This window comes from Scyliorhinus torazame, chromosome 1, assembly GCF_047496885.1.
Source record: "Scyliorhinus torazame isolate Kashiwa2021f chromosome 1, sScyTor2.1, whole genome shotgun sequence".
NCBI classification, from domain to species: Eukaryota; Metazoa; Chordata; class Chondrichthyes; order Carcharhiniformes; family Scyliorhinidae; genus Scyliorhinus; species Scyliorhinus torazame.
The window spans coordinates 17,439,716-17,459,982 of NC_092707.1; the positions used below are offsets into that span (position 1 = coordinate 17,439,716).

The 20,267-nt window shown below is 41.4% G+C and overlaps 1 protein-coding gene across 14 annotated transcripts in view; it reads left to right on the forward strand.

Annotated features, from left to right (window-relative positions):
• The window catches only part of arvcfb (ARVCF delta catenin family member b), a 546,449-nt gene that overhangs the window by 459,926 nt on the left and 66,256 nt on the right, over positions 1–20,267 (forward strand). For 13 of the 14 annotated variants that reach the window (XM_072471369.1, XM_072471451.1, XM_072471186.1 and 10 more), the window contains 3 exons: positions 1,019–1,187; positions 2,077–2,094; positions 5,394–5,465. In XM_072471369.1, the coding sequence (XP_072327470.1) occupies positions 1,019–1,187; positions 2,077–2,094; positions 5,394–5,465 (259 nt within the window). The remainder of the gene's footprint in view (positions 1–1,018; positions 1,188–2,076; positions 2,095–5,393; positions 5,466–20,267) is intronic. The other variant, XM_072471641.1, reaches the window with a different exon arrangement.

A 20,267-nucleotide genomic window follows, 5' to 3' on the forward strand; every position in this document is an offset into this window, starting at 1 on the left:
GGACATTCTGAATTCTCCCTCAGTGTACCCGAACAGGCGCCAGGGTGTGGCGACTAGGAGCTTTTCACAGTAACTTCATTTCAGTGTTAATGTAAGCCTGCATGTGACAATAGATATTACTATTATTAGTAGTATACGGGTAAAGCAACAGCACGTTCAGTTAAATCCCAGCTGAATTTGAAACCATCAAGGGATTTCATTAGTTCGAAGTGCGTCAAAAGGTGCAGATTGTGGGAGGCTTAAAAATAAGTGTTATCAGCCCACAACAGGGCAGGGAAAAATTTAGCTCATGCAAAAACCCAATCACAGAGTGGTGTGGGCAATCCCTGTCAGGAAGTCTCTGCTAAGATACTCCAAGCAAGATAAAGAGCAAGATGTTATTTTGGGTGGAAGGGAGATGATTGCTGAGGCACAGATGAAAGCTTCAAACAATTGAGCTTTTATTAGGACGGAAGTATCTTGCATGAACATCACCAGAAGCCATTCAGACCAGTTTTCCTCTTCAGTACAACAGTTCTAATCTGATGCTCTTGGGTTAGTCCATTAATCATAGATTATCATAGAATTTACAGTGTAGAAGGAGGCCATTCGGCCCATCGAGTCTGCACCGGCTCTTGGAAAGAGCACCCTACCCCCATAACCCAGTAACCCCACCCAACACTAAGGGCAATTTTGGACACTAAGGGCAATTTATCATGGCCAATCCAACTAATCACATCAGCAAGTTATGTCATCATTATGAGAACACAGTATTATGCACCGCCTCCTGAACAAAAGACTCATAAAATATTTATTCAACAAAATTATCTGGCCAAGATTACTGCACAGTGCAGAAGGTTAGGTACTAGCCTTTTAACATCTGGAGCTGGGTTGACATGCAGCCAAGGATCCAGGAAAAATAAGTCTTTTTCATTTGCCAATCAGAAGAGTTCCATAAGAAAAGTCAGAGCAGTCTCAATCGACTTGGAATGTACTGCTTCTTGTTGCTTATGGAAGTTTAATTGTTTTTGTTTAATAGTCAGTTGAGAATTGTGTGTGTATTATGAGGAACCTCTCCTATCAAGTGCACAGAGAAGTGCCAGGGGCTGATAAATTCAGAGAACCAGCAGCTGACCAAACTGGAACAGGAAATTCTCAGAAGAAGAAGAAAGATGATTCTGGTTGCTTTGGTGGGAAGAAGGCAAAAGGTAAGAATGTGACTGGGAAAATGTAGTTTAAATTGAAACCTGTGGTGTGGGAGTATGAGCTTCATTTTGCAATGCTTTTAAAAGTAATGGGAATTGAATTATAATGTTGGATTATAGCAGAGAATACAAGTTTTTTTCAAGATATTTTTGATCACAAAGCAATAATAGCACTGTCTGGTTTGGCCTCTTTTGGAAATATATCACTGTCGCTGGGTCAAAATACTGGAACTCGCTCCCTAACAGTACTGTGGGTGTACCTATATCTCAGGGGCTGCAACAGTTCTTAAAAAGGCAACTCTCCACTACTTTCTGAAGGACAACGAATAATAATAACCTTTTATTATCACAAGTATGAAGTTACTGTGAAAAGCCCATAGTCGCCACATGGTGCCTGTGTGGGTAAGCTGGTATGGGAATTGAACCTGCGCTGCTGGCCTTGTTCTGCATTACAAACCAGCTGTCTAGCCTACTGAGCTAAAGCAGACCAACAAGAGATGGGCAATAAATCCTGGCATAACCAGCGACACCCACATCCCGTAAATGAATTAAAATTGTCAAGTAATGCTGTACAGGTTATCTGGCAGGGAGTGTTATGTTCCCTGGCAGTTTTGATGATTGCTGACAAAAATGTTCATTTACTACTTTAACTTTGATTTGGGACTTCAGAATCAGGCTCCTAAACTTACAAAGCAATAGTGGTATTGAAAATAGCTTTGATAAAATGTATCATTTCAGTGATCTAATGCAAAGGAAGTGTACATGGCAAAATTAGAAAAGAAGAGAGATTGTATTTTCTCATTATTTAGTCAAGTTTACTGCTTTTTCATGCCTGGTTTGATTGGTCCTTTTCTCTCTGCACTTTCTTTTTGGCTGCTCTTCTGCTATTTAGAGGAGTGGTTTAATCAAGGTAAGTCTGCTGCTGTTTTGCCTTTTTATTGATCGCTTGTTTGCTCCTGTCGTTGTTCGTTTCCTGTTGATGTGAAGTAGGTTCTATTTTCATGGAAGTACTTGAGAAACATTACGGTAGTGTATCAAGCTATTGTATTAAAGAAAATGTGGGTCATTTTCTGTACCTTGGGAGATGCCTCTTGAGGAAGGCTGACATAAGCAGTGAAATCTATCCCCCCTTGATTGTGCCATCTCCACCTTCGGCCGACTGAGGCAAAGAGTATTTGAGGACCAGGATCTTAAACCTGAGACTAAGGTCGTGGTTTAACTCGCAGCAGTGATCCTATATGCTTCAGAGACTTGGACAACTTGCAGCAGACACCTCAAAGTCTGGAGAAACACCGCCACAGTAGCTTCACAAGATCCTCCAATTCAGTGGCAAAGAAGGCAGCCTAACAGCAGCACCCTCTCCCAAGCCATCTTACCCACCTTGGGGCGCTGATCACTCAAAACCAGCTCTGTTAGCCAGGACATTTCGTTGGTATACGTGACAGCAGATTCTCAAAGCAATTAATAGGAAATAGTGCTAAAATGAGAGAGAAGGAAATCCAGAAATTGGGAATGTGTTCTGGTGGTATTATCTTTTTTTAAATCTATTTAAAAGTGGAAACTGGAGTAGCACGTAGAAATATAGAATTTACAGTGCGGAGGAGGCCATTCGGTCCATCAAGTGTGCATCAGTCCTATTTAAGTCCACGCCTCTACCTTGGGATAACCCAGTAATGCCACTGAACATTTTGGACACTTCGGAGCAATTTTGCATGGCTGATCTACCTAATCCGCACATCTTTAGATTGTGGGAGGAAACCGGAGCACCCAGAGGAAACCCACGCAGACACAGAGATAGTGCAAACTCCACACAGACAGTTACCCGAGGCCGGAATTGAACCCGGGTCCCTGGAGCTGTGAGGCAGCAGTGTTAACCATTCCGCCATCGTGCCACCCACGTGTTGGCTGGGTTGATGGAACAAGTGTTTTATTATGTTGATAAGTCTAGCAACTTTGTCAACAGAAATTTACCACGGGCAAGTTGATAACAATTGATGATAGAATGTCAAGAGTTTAAGTAAAGATGTTGAAGTTCAAAGGTGGTGTGAGTTTCGCAATTCCAAAAGGTGAATTCCCAAAATGTGGGTAATATTGACATCTGAGCAGGTTAGCTGAGATAAGGGACGATCAAACGGAAAAACAGTATTGCAAGGCTAAACCCTCTGCAAGTTAGCTGTTCTGAGACCTCTGCCCGCAGCAGGAAGCTGTGTCAACTCCCAACAAACTATGCTTTGGAGAAAAACTTATTTGAGGAACTCCTTGTTCTATCCTGAGTCAGAAGCAACCCCAATGGTTATAACTGCTTGTTGTGGTAACTATTTGTGGATTTTGTCTCTAGTTTTTAAAACCTTTTAGATGCTGTTTGGGTAGGTTTAGCTCTGAGGTTAGGAAAATGAAGGGATTTGCAACTGGAAAATTTAAAAATACTGTTTATAGCCATTAGATGTATTTCTAGTTAGCTTTCTTGTGTGTTTTGTTTTGTTTAAAATCGTCACCAACATCTGGGACATCCTAAACTGGCCTACATGCCTTTTCTCACATTATACCAAGTTGCAAAATAGAGGAGACATTCAAGCTTCCCTTCTGGGATTGGGAATACCTGAGCATTTAACATGAGCTGTGCTCTTAACACAATTTCTCTCCTCGGAACTCTGGCACGGCAGGAGACTCCACGGAGGACAGCAAAAATGGCTTCACTGTGTCCTCAAAACATCCCTGAAGAGGACAAACATACCCACCAAATCACAGGAGACCAAAATGGTGAAGGCTCATTAAGGAAAGCACCGAGTGGCAGCACGGTGGCGCAGTGGATTAGCCCTGCTGCCTCATGGCGCCGAGGTCTCTGGTTCGATCCTGGCTCTGGGTCACTGTCCGTGTGGAGTTTGCACATTCTCCCCGTGTTTGCGTGGGTTTTGCCCCCACAACCCAAAGATGTGCAGGCTAGATGGATTGGCCACGCTAAATTGCCCCTTAATTGGAAAAAATGAATTGGGTACTCTAAATTTATTTTAAAAAAGGAAAGCACCGAGAACATTAAGAGACTTAGCTGGGAACAAGCAGAAGCAAAGTCACGGCTGGCATTCACTAGAGCATACAAATGTCCAAACAACCTCCTTGCCCAACCTTTCAAGCACCACCTGTCCTGCATGTGGCAGAGTCTTTAGATTAGGCACTGGACTTTCCAGCCATCTCCAGACTCATCGAACCAGAGTGAAGCAAGTCATCTTCAATCCCATGAGACTTTCTAAAAGGAGGAGAAGTATCAAATTATGGGAGTTCTATCGTTTCATAATCCCCTTTGGTTAGACCCCAGTTAAAATACTGGACATCACATCTTAAAGGATATATTGTCATTGGAGTGGATGCAGCATAAACAAAACCTGGGTAGAGTTCAGTTGTATTCTCTTGGACACTCGAGGTCATGTGCTTGTAAGAGACCTCAGCCCATAGCTGAGCATTGGAGCCTTTTGAGTTCCTGCAGTGTATCCTGTAGATGGTGCACACTACTGCCACGGTGCCAATGGTGGAGGGAGCAAATGTTTAAGGTGGAGTTTGAGGTGCCAAACAAATGGGCTGCTTTGTCTTGTATAGTGTCCAGCTTCGAGTGTTGTCGGAACTATACTCATTCAGGCCAGTATTCCATCTCCATTCTGACCTCTGCCTTGTACAGGTTGAAAGATTTTTCATGAGTCAGTTAGTGAGTTACTCACCATAACTGTATGAGCCAAGTGTTGGAAAATGGGATTAGTGTAGTCAGATCCTCGTTGACCAGCATGGACACGTTTGGCCGAATGGCCACCTCCTCCCCGGTAAACATCTACGAATAAAAATACTTTGTTCCTGACCTTGCAGCCACAGCATAAAGCTGTTGAGGTAAATTGAAAATGTCAAAACTGCGTTTGGTTGATGTTTGTTGGGTAAATTTATTCAGGGATAAGAAGCAATGGCAAGTCACTGAGTTGAGGTAGAAATCTGCCATGGTCTAATTGAATGGCAGAACAGGCTCGAGGGACTAATTGGCCCACTCTTTGAACCTCCAGTTTCAAGAGGCAAGTTGAAGACTGGAGATTTAATACAGCAATAACATTCCAAACCGGGTTTGTTGAGCTTTTTATGTGTTAATTGTTGCTGGAATGTACTACAACTCTTGTGAATGCTTCCCAAAACGATAGCAATCTTCCTGTCTTTGTTTTTCTCCTCCATGCTTAGGTAAAAGGAATGTAGATGCTGACAAGAACTTTGATACCCTGGACTTGCCAAAGCGTATTGAACCGGTGAAAGGTAACTTGTGTATATACTGAAATGGCACAATGTTGTGCATGCTGGAATTCCATTTTAATTACAATATCCACCAGTCATTCATTCAGTCAGTTCCTGTTCTTTTGTTGCTGTTCCATGCTGTGGATAAAAGATTTTTAAGCCATTCCTAAAAAGTCTTGTTCCAAAGTGAATGAACAATAGACTATTTTGTGCACATTCTCCACATCTGCCAGCTCTGATCCAGGCACAATGAGCTTAATGTGTTCACAAGTTGCATTAGCAAAATGTGAAATTAAGTTGTTCTCCAGGTACTGAAAAAGCTGAAAATATCGGGTCAGGAAGTCTCTGTGGAAATTCAAAAGTCAGTGATTTTTGGGGTCTTCAGACCATTCCTGAGGTTAGCAAGGCACTACAGACGGGCTGTATTGGGGAATGGGGTGCGGAAAGAAGAAAACTAGGGAGGGAAAAGCAACAGAAACATAGGCCCATTGAGGTAAGGTGCAGGAGGTTGAGGGGATGTGAGGAAAAATCTTTCACCCAGAGGGTGGTGGGATTCCAGAACTCGCTGTCAAAAAAACTGAGGGCGGCACGATAGCACTGTTGCTTCACAGCGCCAGGATCCCAGGTTCGATTCCCAGCTTGGGTCACTGTCTGTGCGGAGTCTGCACGTTCTCCCCATGTCTGGGTGGGTTTCCTCCGGGTGCTCCAGTTTCCTTTCACAAGTCCTCAAGACGTGCTGTTGGGTAATTTAGACATTCTGAATTCTCCCTCTGTGTACCCGAACAGGCGCTGGAATGTGGCGACTGGGGGCTTTTTACAGTAACTTCATTGCGGTGTTAACGTAAACCTACTTGTGACAACAATAAGATTATTGTGACAAGGATTATTCTTATGGGAGAGACCAGAACTAGGGGACACAGTTTTAAACTAAGGATCTCCCATTTAAGATGGTGATAAAGATAACATTTTCTTTTGAAGTTTGTTAGTCCGTGAAATTCTCTTCTCCAGAGAACAGGGGAGGGAGAGTCGATGAATGTTTTCAAGCTGAGTTAGATAGATTCTTGATTGACAAGAGAGTCAAAGAGTAAAGGAGGTAGACCGGAAATGAGAGTTGAGGCCATATCAGATCAGCCATGACCTTAAATGGCACAGGAGCAAAATGGCTGACAGCTCCTAATTTGTATGTACTGTGCATCTACAATATCACACCGAGGTGAGGTCGTCTTAAAATGTTGACCAACTGCTTTTCCGCCGAAGTAGTCCAAGCAGCAAATGGGTTCTAGCTTTTTCTATTGATGTTTTTCGATTTCCTGCATCTGTAGTATTTTATTATTTTTGCTCATGTTCCGAGTGACTGAGTGAAACGCATGCAAGTGTAATGCTATACTACACAAGTTTCAAGTTCATTTACAAATCTCTTCACAGTTAGCTGATCTCCATTTGTGCGATATGACAAGACTGCTGTAAAAGGTTCCATTTTCCCAGGCTCCCCACCTCCACTTGGCTGCCTCTCACATTCTTCCCAAAATTCCTTTCAAATTCCGTGGAAAATCACCGTTAAAGATGGCTCTTTGAATATTAAGAATCTTTCTTAACTCATCTTTCTCCAGCTCTGTCATCTTAATTTAACTGAAGGGTGTTGAAAAAGGATGTGGGGGCAGCTGTTATTTTGGATTACTTCATACTCTTCGTGTTGGTGTTCTCCCACTTTCACATTGGATCGCGCGTGCTCACTAATGCTGTGGCTCTGTACAGCAATATTTGGACTGGAACCAAGGTTAATTGAAGCAATGATATGTTTCTACACCCACTTCAGGCAATGTGTAATCATTTGGAATTGTTTAGATAGGGTGATGGTTTCCGAATGAAATCCTGTGAAGTGTTGCCAATCTGGGACTGTATTCTGAAAGTATTTCTTTGAAATGTGTTGAGAAAACAGTAGTTTGGATGAGGATGAAGCTTCGCACACTGTTTTATCTTAGTTGTTGCCTTCAATTCTACAAAACTCAGTTCTTATGTTGATAAAGTTTAAATTGAAGTTGAGTAACAAAGCAGTGGTTGAATTTGATAATTGATGTATGCTTCCTTTTAATCGGGCCTCTTTAGAATGATCTAATTACAGCTAACAAATTCCGAGCCCCCTGGATGCCGAGGAGGAATGTAAAATGTGTAGATTAACATTAAAAAGAAAATTAGGAAAGCAAAGCGGTGGTATGAAGAAATATTGACAAAGGGAATTAAGGAAATCCAAAGCTGATTTTATGAATACATAAAGAGCAAGAGGATAACTGAAGAAGGAATCCGGCCTATTGGGGACCATAAGGGTAATCGATGTGTGGAGGATTTTTTATGGTTCTTAATGAATGCTTTGCATCTGTTTTCAGATGAGGAGTGGTGTGAAATATCAGGCAAAATTAACACCGTGATATTGTGATGGAATGTTGTTGAAAAGAAAAACTTGTTGCTGAAGCCAAACACATGCCAAATTTCAAGCAATCACAATAATTTACACTGCAGGAGAACTGCTTGCTTGTAAAGTTCACTCTGACCAAGGTGTTGCCAGTAAGGTTCACTCTGAACAAGGTGTTGCCTGTGAAGTTCACTCTGAACAAGGTGCTGCCTGTAAAGTTCACTCTGAACAAGGTGTTGCTTTGGAGAAAGCAACAGGGACCTATAGGCTCCCTCAGGTCCTGGATAATTCAGAAAAGTAGCCAGGCTTGAACATATTCTGTTTGTTTGCAGAGTACGGGGGTCCCTGTGTATGAAAATATGTTGCCCGTAGCTTAATGAGCAATGTTATGAACTCAACTGATTATCTTAGATTGGTTGGTGCAGCTCTGAGCGCACAAGGTTTGTTCAGCAAAGGGGTTGTGCAGTGGTTAGCACTGCTGCCAACGGTGCTGAGGACCGGGTTCGATCTCAACCCCGGTTCACTGTGTGGAGTTTGACGTTCTCCCCGTGGCTGCGTGGGTCTTGCCCCCACAATCCAAAGATCTGCAGGTTAGGTGGATTCTGCATGCTAAATTGCCCCTTAATTGGAAAAAATAATTGGATACTATAATTTATTTATTTTTAAAAAACGATTGTTCAGCAAGTACTGCCCAAGTGTGGAGTTATGTCTAACAGTAAGCCGTACATCACAACGATTGGCTGATTGAATCACACAGCATGTTGCTTCAGTGGTTCAAAATAGGCAGAGCATAGACTGTACCAAACCAGCCTGTGTTTGCAAAGCCCAGAGCAAAGCTTCTTCTGTCTCCCAAGAACATTGATTTTGAACAGAATTATGAATTTGAGAGATTCAAATTTTTTTTAGAAATGATTTATGATCATTCAGAAACTTGACAGCTTGTGCCCATGTGAAACAAAATCTGGACAACAATTTGCCTTGGGCTGATAAATGGCTAGCAACATTTGTGCCACAAGTACCAGGCAATGACCATTTCCGAGAGAATCTAAGCATCACCCTTGACATCCCATAGCATTGCCATTGCTGAATCCCCCAGTATCAACATCCTAAAGGTTAGCATTGACCAGAATCTGAACTGGAACAGCCATATAAAGACTGGCTACAAGAGCAGGTCAGAGGCTGGGAAGTATGTGGAGAATGCTCACCTTCTGACACGCAAAAGCCTGTTGTCCATCGACTTGGCACAAATCAGGAGTGTGATTGAATACCCTCCACCTGCATGATGAGTGCAGCTTCAACAACACTGAAGAAGCTCAACACCATCCAGTACAAAGCAGCCTGCTTGATTGGGGCAATTCACCACCTTCAACATCCTCTCACGCTACCACCGGCGCGTGGTGGCAGTTGTATGTACCAACTAGAGGTTGCACTGCAGGAATTTATTAACGCTCCTTCAACAACACCTTCCAAGCCCCATGACCTTTACCAACTACAAGGACAAGGGCAGCAGATGCATGAGAACACCACATTTACAAGTTCCCCTCCAAGCCACACACCATTCTGACTTGACCGTCGTTTCTTCACTGTCACAGGGTCAAAATCCTGGAACACACTCCCCTGACAACACTGTGTGTACCTACACTACATGGATTGGAGAGTTTTAAGAAGGTGGCTCACCACCATCTTCTTGAGAGCAATAAAAATACTGGTCTCGCCAATTACACCCACGTCATGTGGAAGAATAGAAAAAAATTGTTGGACAATTAACCAATGATTAAGAGCTTTATGGCAGCATTGCACTCTGCATAGTTGTCTCATTAATTTGGTAACTAACCAAGCATACAAGGAACTGTTGCAAGATCAAAAAGGGGTCGCCACAAAGAACATTTGGAGGATGCTCAGTCTAAGCCTCAACAACAAAAGCCAGAATGTTGCAGCAACTGTCACAGTAGAAACCAGGATTAATTGTAAGAGGGCAGGTACAGTTCAGTGCGGAGAAATGTTTTGGGAAAAGAACAGTTAAAAACAATACTGGTGTAAATCAAAATCCTCAAGATTGGAGGAACAGAGATACAGGAGTGCAGTGATGCAAGTCTTTAAAGGTAGGATTGCAGATGTATACGGCCAATTGAATTCTGGATTTTGTACATGGGTATTAAATAAAAAAGCAAGAGCGTAATGTAGAATTTGAACTCAGCAATATTTTGGTCACAGTTGGATTGTCACAGTTCTGACAATGTTATTATACAAGAAACCTTGAATCCTGTGATGGGTCCAGCAAAGATTAAATGGAATGCTGTCGGGAATAAGTGGTTATAATATTTTTTTTTTTCAACTTGAAAAGCTAAATACTGTTTAAACATGAACAGCAACGGTTCAGGGGGTAAATAATCGGAGTCTGCAAAATGATGGCAAATCTTATTTAGTTAACGTTTTCACTGGTTGATATATCTGTAACAGGCTAGCAAAAACCTAGAATTGGTATGAATAGCATGACTGGAGTTAACTAAAATTATCCACAAACTGGGTTAACATGGCACCATCAAAAATGAATGTAAAGTAGAAGCAATGGTACTTTGTTCTGAAAATGCAAGAGGTCCTGAGGAGATGTCAGGAAAACGGGAACAGAGTAGACCGTTTAGTTTGAATAGGAACCAATGAACTATATGGAAGTCATGTTCTGTGCTGTATTTTCAACCACTCTCGGCCATTCTATGAGAGCTGTTGTTAAACCCTTGACCTCCTTTTAGTTATGTCATCAGAATTATCTGCACTAAATTAATTCCGGAGTAACTGTCCAATTGAAAGATGTCCTTGAATAAATGTGTTGGTGTTCAGTGAAGATTCGCAAAAAAGCAATTGTTCCTCACTTTTTTTAAATTTGCCATGAATTTATTTGAGCGAACTTAATTGGTATGTAAGCATGTAGTGTATTATCTAATAATTAGTGTATTATCTAATTTGACTCTCAATTGTCCTGAGTAAACTACCTCCAGTAAAATGTTCCAGTCGCAGCCTTCCCGTGAGTGAGTAAAGTGCACTCTGTCAACCCTTGAAGCTTAGATTTTAAAGTCCAGAGACAGTAAGATCAGTTAAGTTAATTATTCTTTCAACATGGAAAGAGATTACACCATCTATTGTTCAGAAAGCGTTTTAATTGTCTTGGAGAGCGAGGTAAGATATTGTCTTCAAAACTAAACTTTCATTCCGGTGTTCATGCTATATAGTGTTGAATCAAATGATTTAAGTGAAATCAACTTTAGCTTCGCTTTATAACTTGATGTGGTTAGCAAAACTGTAGTAATAGTGGCCATCGTGAGCCATTTTGGTAAATATAAAATGCCATTTGCCATAAGACATAGGAACAGAAGTAGGCCATTCGGTCCATGAAGTCTGCTCTGCCATTTCAATGAGATCTTGACTGATCTGATATGATAATCTTCAGCTTCACTTTCCCGCCTTATCCCCATAACCCTTGATTCCCTTAGTGATTAAAAATCTGTCCATCTCAGCCTTGGAACGTACTTAACAACCCAGCCCCTACAGCTCTCTACAGTTAAAAAAATAGCATAGATTCACTGCCCTCAGAAGAAAATTCCTCCTCATCTGTCTCAAAATGGGCGACCCCTGACTGAGATTATGCCCTCTGGCCCCAGACTATCCCACAGGGGAAAACAACCTCTCGGCATCTAGCCCCCTGAGAATCCTATATGTCAATAAGGTCGCCTCTCCACCTTCTGACCTTCAATGAGTACAGGCCCAACCAATTCAACCTCTCCTCATAAGCAAATCCCTCCATACCCGGGATCAACATAGTGAACCTTCTCTGGACTGCCTGTACCAGTATATCTTTCCTTCGTTAAGGGGACCAAAACTGTTCACGATATCCCAGGTGTAGTTTTAGCAAGACTTCCCTATTTTTATATTCCATTCCCTTTGAAATAAAAGGCCAATATTCCATTTGTCTTCCCTATGACCTGCTGAATTTGCATGCTCGTTTTTTGTGACTTATGCCTGAGGACCCCCAGATCCCTTTGTGCTGTATCTTTCTTTCATCTTTCTCCATTTCAATAATATTCAGCTCCTTTATTCTTCCTAACAACAAGCATAACTTCACATCACCCAACATTATATTCAATTTGCCAAATATTTTCACACTCAACCTGTCTATATCCCTCTGTTGACTGTCAACCACGCCACTTGCCTTCCCACCTATTGTGGCAATAGTTCATTCACTTCCCTCATCCCAAGTCATTAATATATATTGTAAATAATTGTGGCCCCAGCACTGATCTCTGTTACACTTCACTAGTGACAGGTTGCCATTCTGAAAATGCCTTCTATTAGTCAGCTTATCCTCCATCCATGCTCATCCCTAACTTGGAAAGATGTTTATTTGTGCAAATTCCTTCAGTGCAGTGTTGTGGCAAATGCATCCGTATTTTAAAAAGGAACACCGGATATTCATTGCTCTTAAGAAAATACTGGTATGTTCAGCTTGCAAAGTGTATTTTGACCACCTTGTCCACTATCTTGTGGAGGAATAGAAAATACTGGTATGTTCAGCTTGCAAAGTGTATTTTGACCACCTTGTCCACTATCTTGTGGAGGAATTTTGGAAGCTTGTTGGTGAGTCAAATGCACTGGATCTGCACACTCTGGATGACGGTAAAGTTGAAATTGAGCTCTTTACAATAATTGCCAATTTCGAACAAAACAAACCTTAACCCTAGGATGACAGCAGAAAGGCCCAGAATGTTCGGACACAGGTTTGTACTTGTAACTCTCATGTTGCAAGTTATTATCTCAACCATACTGGTTATTTATTTTTTTTTGCAATGGGAGAGGAGAGTGTAAACAAGTAACCTGGGTGTTCCCAAGAGACAATTAAACAATTTCAGAGTTTTTAAAAATTCATTCATGGGAAAATTCATTCATGGGATGTGGGCGATGCTGGCTGGGCCAGCATTTATTGGCCACATACGAGGGCAGTTAAAAGTCAACCATTTTGCTGTGGGTCTGGAGTCACATGTAGGCCAGACCAGGTAAGGAAGGCAGATTTCCTTCCCTAAAAGACATTAGTGAACCAGATGGCTTTTTTCACCGGGGACAATGGTTTCATGGTCGTCATTAGATTTTTAATTCCAAATTTTTTTTAATTGCATTTAAATTTCACCAAATGCCATGATGGACTTCGAACCCAGGTCCCCAGAGAATGTCTCAGCTAGTTCGGTGACAACACCACGCTACTGCCTCCCCTATCATGGTGGTTCTCAGAGCGACAGTGGTTAGTTCAAAGGTAGAATTGGAAATTGAAACCGACTGCCTAACTGTCCTAAATGCCAAGTGCATTTGTGTGCAGTAACAGAGACCAGAGTGTGTGTGTGTGCAAACCTTTTGAGGGTGGTTTTATGATCCCAGCTGACACTGGATAATTGAGATCCCAAAGTGAGACCTGGTTTGGTGGATCCAAACCTTGTTTTTTTTGTTAGAAACCTTGAGGGTCAGTTACAAAGAGGTTGGAAAGATTTCAGTACAAACAGCAGAAAAATGACTCAAACTCTCACTTCCTTTTATCCCAGCAATACACTTACAGAGACACAACCCAGGGAAGATTTACCAGTATCTCAACATCAAGGTGTCTTGCTTGAGAGGCTCAGTTGCAAACTCCTTTCTTCCAATGGATTTCTGAACATTCACTGGATGCGGTTATCGCTTCCTGAGACACCCAAAAAAACTTGCAATCTGAACTCACCATTACGTCACTTTCAGAACAAACACTAGTTCCCTAAATAAAGTTCCTTGCAGGATTTCTTACAGAAGAGTTTAGAACTTTCACTTCACTTTTTGGCATGTCCATACTGATTGAACTGTCCTTGTGTCTTTCCCTGTCTCTCCCTTTAACCTTGTCGCTGAGCAGCAAGACAGATTTTCTACTTTTTGTTTTGTCCCTAAATTACTAATCCGTTTGTAACCCATCTTTTCATTTCAAGCGTTATAAAATCTAATTAAAAATGGGCGGCGCAGTGGATAGCACTGCACCGAGGACCCGGTTTCGATCCCGGCACCGGTCACTGTCTGTGTGACGTTTGCATGTTCTCCTCGTGTCTGCGTGGGTCTCACCCCCACCACCCAAAAAGATGTGCAGGGTAGGTGGATTGGCCATGCTAAATTGCCCCTTAATTGGAGAAAAAAAAGAATTGGGTACTCTAAATTTTAAAAATAAATAGAACCTAATTAAAAACGCGTGTATACTAACAGGATAACGGGGCCTCCAAACGTCCTGTCACCAAGCCCTCAAAAAAATCTCAATGAAACTTGAACCATGTTCCACCTTTCTTAACACACAAATACAAATATAAAGTAAACTTAGTTATACATTGTTCCTAGCAGTTGGGCATTGAGATGGCTGTTGAAATGACATACATTATCCTTAAATAAAGACATATAATGCGAAAGCAAGAAAGTAATGCTGAACCTTCAGAGAACAATGCTCCAGGTGGAGTATTGGGGCCAAATTTGGGTGAAACACTTCATTAATAATGTTAAGGCCTTAGAGGGTGTGCAGGAAACTACTAGACTGATGGGATGTGGAATTTCATTTATGTGGAGAGAGTGGAATGACTGGCTTTGTTCTCCTCAGAGCAGAGAAGGTTAAGAGAAAATTTAATATAAGGCATTCTCAATCCTCTCCACTTCATAATGAATGAATTGACTTTGTAGTAGATGGGTGCGATTTGATCTTGTAGTGTCAATTTTTCACAGATTAATTAAGAGGATGATTGTCGTCAGATTTTTCACCGCCCACAAACAATGTCCACATGCAGGCACTTCCAGCTAGAACTGCCAGCTAGAAATTGGGAACAAAAAGCCTGTCCCAACTTCCCCCCCCCCCCCCCCCCCCCCGAACCAGGGATGCTATGCCTGTCTTTCTCCATGCTACTGTCATCCCCAGAACAAACTGGAAAGCTATGGTTACGGATTCCTTTTATCAATGCAAGTCTAACCATGCCTCTTGGCTTGCCAGTGGAATGAACAAATAATCCTTATAATTTAATGATGTGGGAGCAAACTGGGCTTGAGATTTGAGAACACTGCTGACCCAAAATACTGTGCCAGAGCATAATAGGATATGGGTCCATCCTAGTTCATCTCCACATGCAGTTTTTCATCTGAATAATCTATTCAGTGAGAATATTCTCCTATATTCTATAACATCTGGCACATTTCTGCTATTTGCAGCACCATTTCTGCTCTGCTGCGTTGTCCATACAAGGAGCAGGTCATTGCGAGAGAGAAAAGATAATTGGGCATTCTGATTTGAGAGTGAAATAGAACTTGGGTGAGGTAGACAAATACAAAGGACAAATGACTTAACTGTCCTCTGTGATGTTCTGACAAACCCCAAGTGTCCTGATGTACATTTTGCTTGTCTTTATTGGAAGATTGCACAGTATTTGATTGTCAGTCATCCTGTCTCCTGAATACTTGCAAACAATGAGCTCAACGCCTGACTGTATTTTTGACAACTCCATGTATGAAATATATTCTATTTCTGACTGTAATACAACTATGTCTTGCAAAATTAGTCTGAAGAGCTTTGATGACCTATATAAGGTGCACATCTTTTGAATTTCTTCTCTCAGCTGTCAGGTTCAGTAAGAGCTGCTTTTGTTTGCAGTTTTGATGTAATGGAATATGAATGCTGTGGCCCATCCAAGACTTTTTTGCATTTATCAGTATGGAATGTGCATAATGCTTGGATTTAAGTCATCGTGTACATTTCTCAAGCGCATGCTGCTCCTCCGTAACATCACTCAGCTCCGACTCCTCACCGCCTCCACAGTCTCTGAATTGTCAGACTGCTTGGATAAGCAGACATTTTCTGCAAATAAACGTTTGATCCTTGTGGTTCTTGCCACCAACCTTGTTCCCTGGACACTGACTCCATTATGTTGGACTGGCAGCTGTCTGAGGTTGAACATAGTTGCGACATAGTTAATATCCATGAGAGTCTGATGACAGCCTTGCCACCATCAAAATCCACCTCGGTAATATCCCTTGACTCCACCCCTCATCTGGTTTGTTACCCTCATTTTTGTATTTTGGTACTTTCCACTGTTCAAAAGCAAACCTGGCCAGTAGTCTGAATTGTACCCTCTAAACTTGTGATCATCCAAAATACTGCTCATTCTCATCCTTACTTTCTCATCTCTGCATGGTCTTGGGTCTTCCCTATCTTTTCAATCTCCTACAACCCTCCGAAACCTGCATTCCTTCTATTGTGGCCACTTGAAGATCCCGGCTTTTAATTGCACCGCTGTTGGTGGCCATGTCTTCAGCTGCCAAGACCCTAAGCTCGGGAATACCTTCCGAAACTCTGTCCATCTACCTCTCTTACTTTTCTTCTTTTTTTAAGACACTGCCTAAAACCTATCGCTTGCCAGCCAAGCTTTTGATAATCCGATTCAATACCTATCTCATGGCTCCTTTGACAGGAAATTTGAGTCTGAAACTTCATTATCTGCTCACCATTCTGATTGCTGGACCTAACCCAAAAAGTCTGTCCTGGAAATTGGGATAAATTCCATTGCTGCTGTAACAGATTTATATATTCAATCGGCACTTCTGAAACTTTTCTGAATTTTCAGTTAATAAATCTCCACATCATGATGAGTGGAAACACTAAAGTGAGCTGCAACAGACACAAAAGCTTATACTTAAATAGAGCCTTTAACATAATGACACTTCCCAAGGTGCTTTTCAACAGCATTATAAAGTCAAATATGCCATTGAGCCAGCCACATAAGGAGATGACCAAAAGAATAGGTTTTAAGAAGTGTCGTAAAGGGGGGACAGCAAGGTAGAAAAGGTTCAGTAGGATGTTCCAAAATGAAGTTGTATTCTTCCAGCAGACCAAAGCTTTTTACATAGAGTGGTCAAAGTGTTAGGAAACTTGCCAATACATTGCTCAAGCCAACTACGGTGGACCATGCTGGCTAGTTGATAATCAACAATTCCTGGAGCGCTGCCTTGTTGCAATATCGTGCAGGATAAAAGGGACAATGGATATTGTGGATTTCAGATGAGAATGAGCAAAGATTGAAGAAATTAGTCTTTTTAAATGGAGTGTTGAAAAATAAGTGGATTTTTCAAGGGTATTCAATGCCTCGATTAGTAAACTCTAGCTACATTCTAGGTATTAGGCTGACAATTTAATGCAACACTTGGAAGAAATGCTGCATTGTTGAAGAGTACTGTTTTTTGCTGAAACATCTGCAGTCTGTTTCCATGGACCTCAGAGATGTATTGGTACTGTTTGAAGAATGACAGGGAGCCTTGAGCGGTTTTGATTCCAAGGGGGAAATTGACTAGTTTTGTTCTTTACAGAAGCTAGCTGCATTTACCGGCATAACAACAATTACTGCACTTCAAAAGAGTAACTAATCAGCTTGGAAACACTTTGGGATGGTCTGAAGATGTTAAACGTGTTGCAAAAATCCAAGCATGTTCCACACTATATACAATTGGTACAATGGGTGGGATTTAACCAAAATTTGTTCAAGTGTCAGGTTCAGACTGAAAACCAATGTGTACCCCACCAGATGCACACCCGGGTTTTCAGAGCATATTTTCTGGCACTCGGTGTACAGGAAGTCTGGGAGCTGGTTCGTGCTGCACTCTGGTGGCAGGGTGCCACCTTTAAAGGGTGCCCTGATCTTGCCCCCAATTACCACCATGCAGATAATGGGGGCATTCGGAGAGGGATGATCTTGCCAGCAAGATTCTAGTTTCCCAACTTCTCGCAGGATTTTGGGCCCGTGTTGCATTTACGCTGACTGCTAACGTGGGCTCAAAATCACCCCAATTGTGGAAGACTTTTTCTACATATGATTACAACATGGCTCAATTCAATTGAAATATGGAGTACATTAGCAAATGACATGCATCTTAGGGTTAAAGAATTCTCATACCCCTCTATCTGCATGATCGTTGTTCTCAACGATGGAACCAAGAAATTCCAAAAGACCTGCATTGATTTGAATAAATATTTCATCTCTCAATCTATGGGCTAACCTTTTGAGTTCCTAAAAGGATATTTCCACTTCTAAAACAAATGTCTCCTCTTGCAACTCATCTGAAGAACTTAATTTATTATTATGCTGTGGGGAAATTTGATGTTGGAATGAGTCTGTATTTTCACCAGATGTCCTGTTAAATTTATTTTCTCAACATACTCTTTTAAAGCCTGTACATGTATAGAATAATTTAATATTATTGAAGGAAATAAACAATGTAATCCAGAGACATGCATACAACTACATTTATTATGATTATAGAATTTGCTAATTCAATCGGCACGGCCTGAATCGTGCAAATTGAAGCTCAAATGATTATGCAAACAGACTTGCATTTGATTTGCCTTGGAAACTCGTTGGCAGCTCCTTGTATCATTATAATTAGTCAATAAATTTAATGCAGTTTTTACTTCTGATGCCATATGGCTGGCAGACCAAAGGAAAGACAGGAGAAAGAAAAATGCAGTACAGATAATTATGCAGGTTCCAAAGATCTATTCTGTTGAATGGCATGCAAATACTTTATTTTAACAGCACGTTGAGTTATGGACTTTGGAAGAGAGAGTACTTTGTAGGAGTTTAAACCACACAGCACTATTACAAGTGCTGAAGTCTTGCCTTGGAAACTGCGGGGAATAGAATATGAACATTGTCAGTTTTTGTCCAAAGTTCTCGTTACGCTATTTTAGCAAAGCCTTTCACCTATTCATTTTTAAGTTGGCAAAAGGTTTTCAGATGATTATGTTATGAATTTGAATGCACAATGGGTAAGATTGAGGCCCCGGGGAATGTGCATTGCATTAATTTTCATCTTGAGAAAATCTTGATGTTTGGCTGATTCTCTAATTTTCAGCTAACGTTTTTCAGTGTCAGCAGTTTGGCTCCTAAGGAAGGAATTTAACATCGAAGTACAAGTTGAACTTCTAGGTTGGTGTAGTTATTTCATCTTCGATTTCACACAAGTTATCATCTCCCAAAGAGGAACGGAATCTTGCACCGTTTGAATTCCTATCTTGATTGCACATGTCGTAGAGCTGTAAGAATTTTCGCATGCAAGAATTCAGCCGCCTTGCTGAAGTGTGGTCGGATTGTTATTGGTCCCCCTACTGTTAAGTGATCAGATGCAAGTGTAACTGTCAATCCTTAAGTGAATGCCTGTTTGCCTCGATGTCCTTATTGCCTAAAATAGAGGAAGTGGGCTTTCTGTTGGTCGAAGACAGCAGTCACACTAGAGGTAAAATCTATTTGCTGCCACTATTGACCTGCATCAGCAAGCATTAAATATAGTTTAATCTGTTCAAGCATTTGTTCCAACTTAATAAGAGGGAAATAATTCCCCATACTGATGTAGTGATTCCAGTGAAAAGTGAGTTTATGCTATGCTCCCTGTTGCTGGCACGTGCTATCTGGTTTACAGATGAAGGTTGCGCATTTCAGCAAGATACCGATTCCCCTTGTAATAAATGACAACATTCTATTAGCTTTACTAATTACTTGCTATACCAACATAGTCGCCTTTTGTGATTCATGCAGTAGGAATCCAGATCTATCTACACTTCAGAGCTGTGTAATCTCTCATCATTTAGATAATATGCATCTTTATTTTTCTTGCCAAAATTGAAAATTTTACATTTTTTCACAATATACTCCACTTCCTAGATCTTTGCCCACTTATTCAATCTATCCATAATTTTTTGGAGCCTCTTTATCTCCTCTCCACAGCTTACGTTCCTACCTATCTTTGTATCATCATCAAATTTGGCAGCCATCCAAAGAGGGTTTCAAGTCATAACATTTCTGTGCTCTGAAGTAGACAGATACGAACTGGAAACATTAACTCTTTCTTTAAAGAATGGCATGGGGTCGCAGTGGTTAGCACAGCTGCCTCGCGGCACCGAGGACAAGGGTTCAATCCCGGCCCCGGGTCACCGTCTGTGTGGAGCTAGCACGTTCTCCCCATGTCTGTGTGGGTCTCTCCCCCACAACCCAAAAAGGTGCGCATGGTAGGCTAAATTGTGCCTTAATTGGTGAAAAGAAGAATTGGGTATTCTAAATTTTTTAAACTCTTTCTCTCACCACAGATGCTGACAGACCTTTTCAGAACTTTGTTTTATTTCAGATTTCCAGCAACCGCAGTATTTTGCTTTTACCAAAATGCTGTACTCTGCAAGCAAGGGGAAGTACCTTCAGAAGAGGGACAGGGAAAATTTAGATGAGGAGGGCTAGGTTAGATGAAGAATACAAATACTGGGAGAGACTTTAATGGACTTCATCAAGGGATTGAACAGCTGCCAAATTTGCTGACCGCACAAAGATGGGCAGGAAAGTAAACTG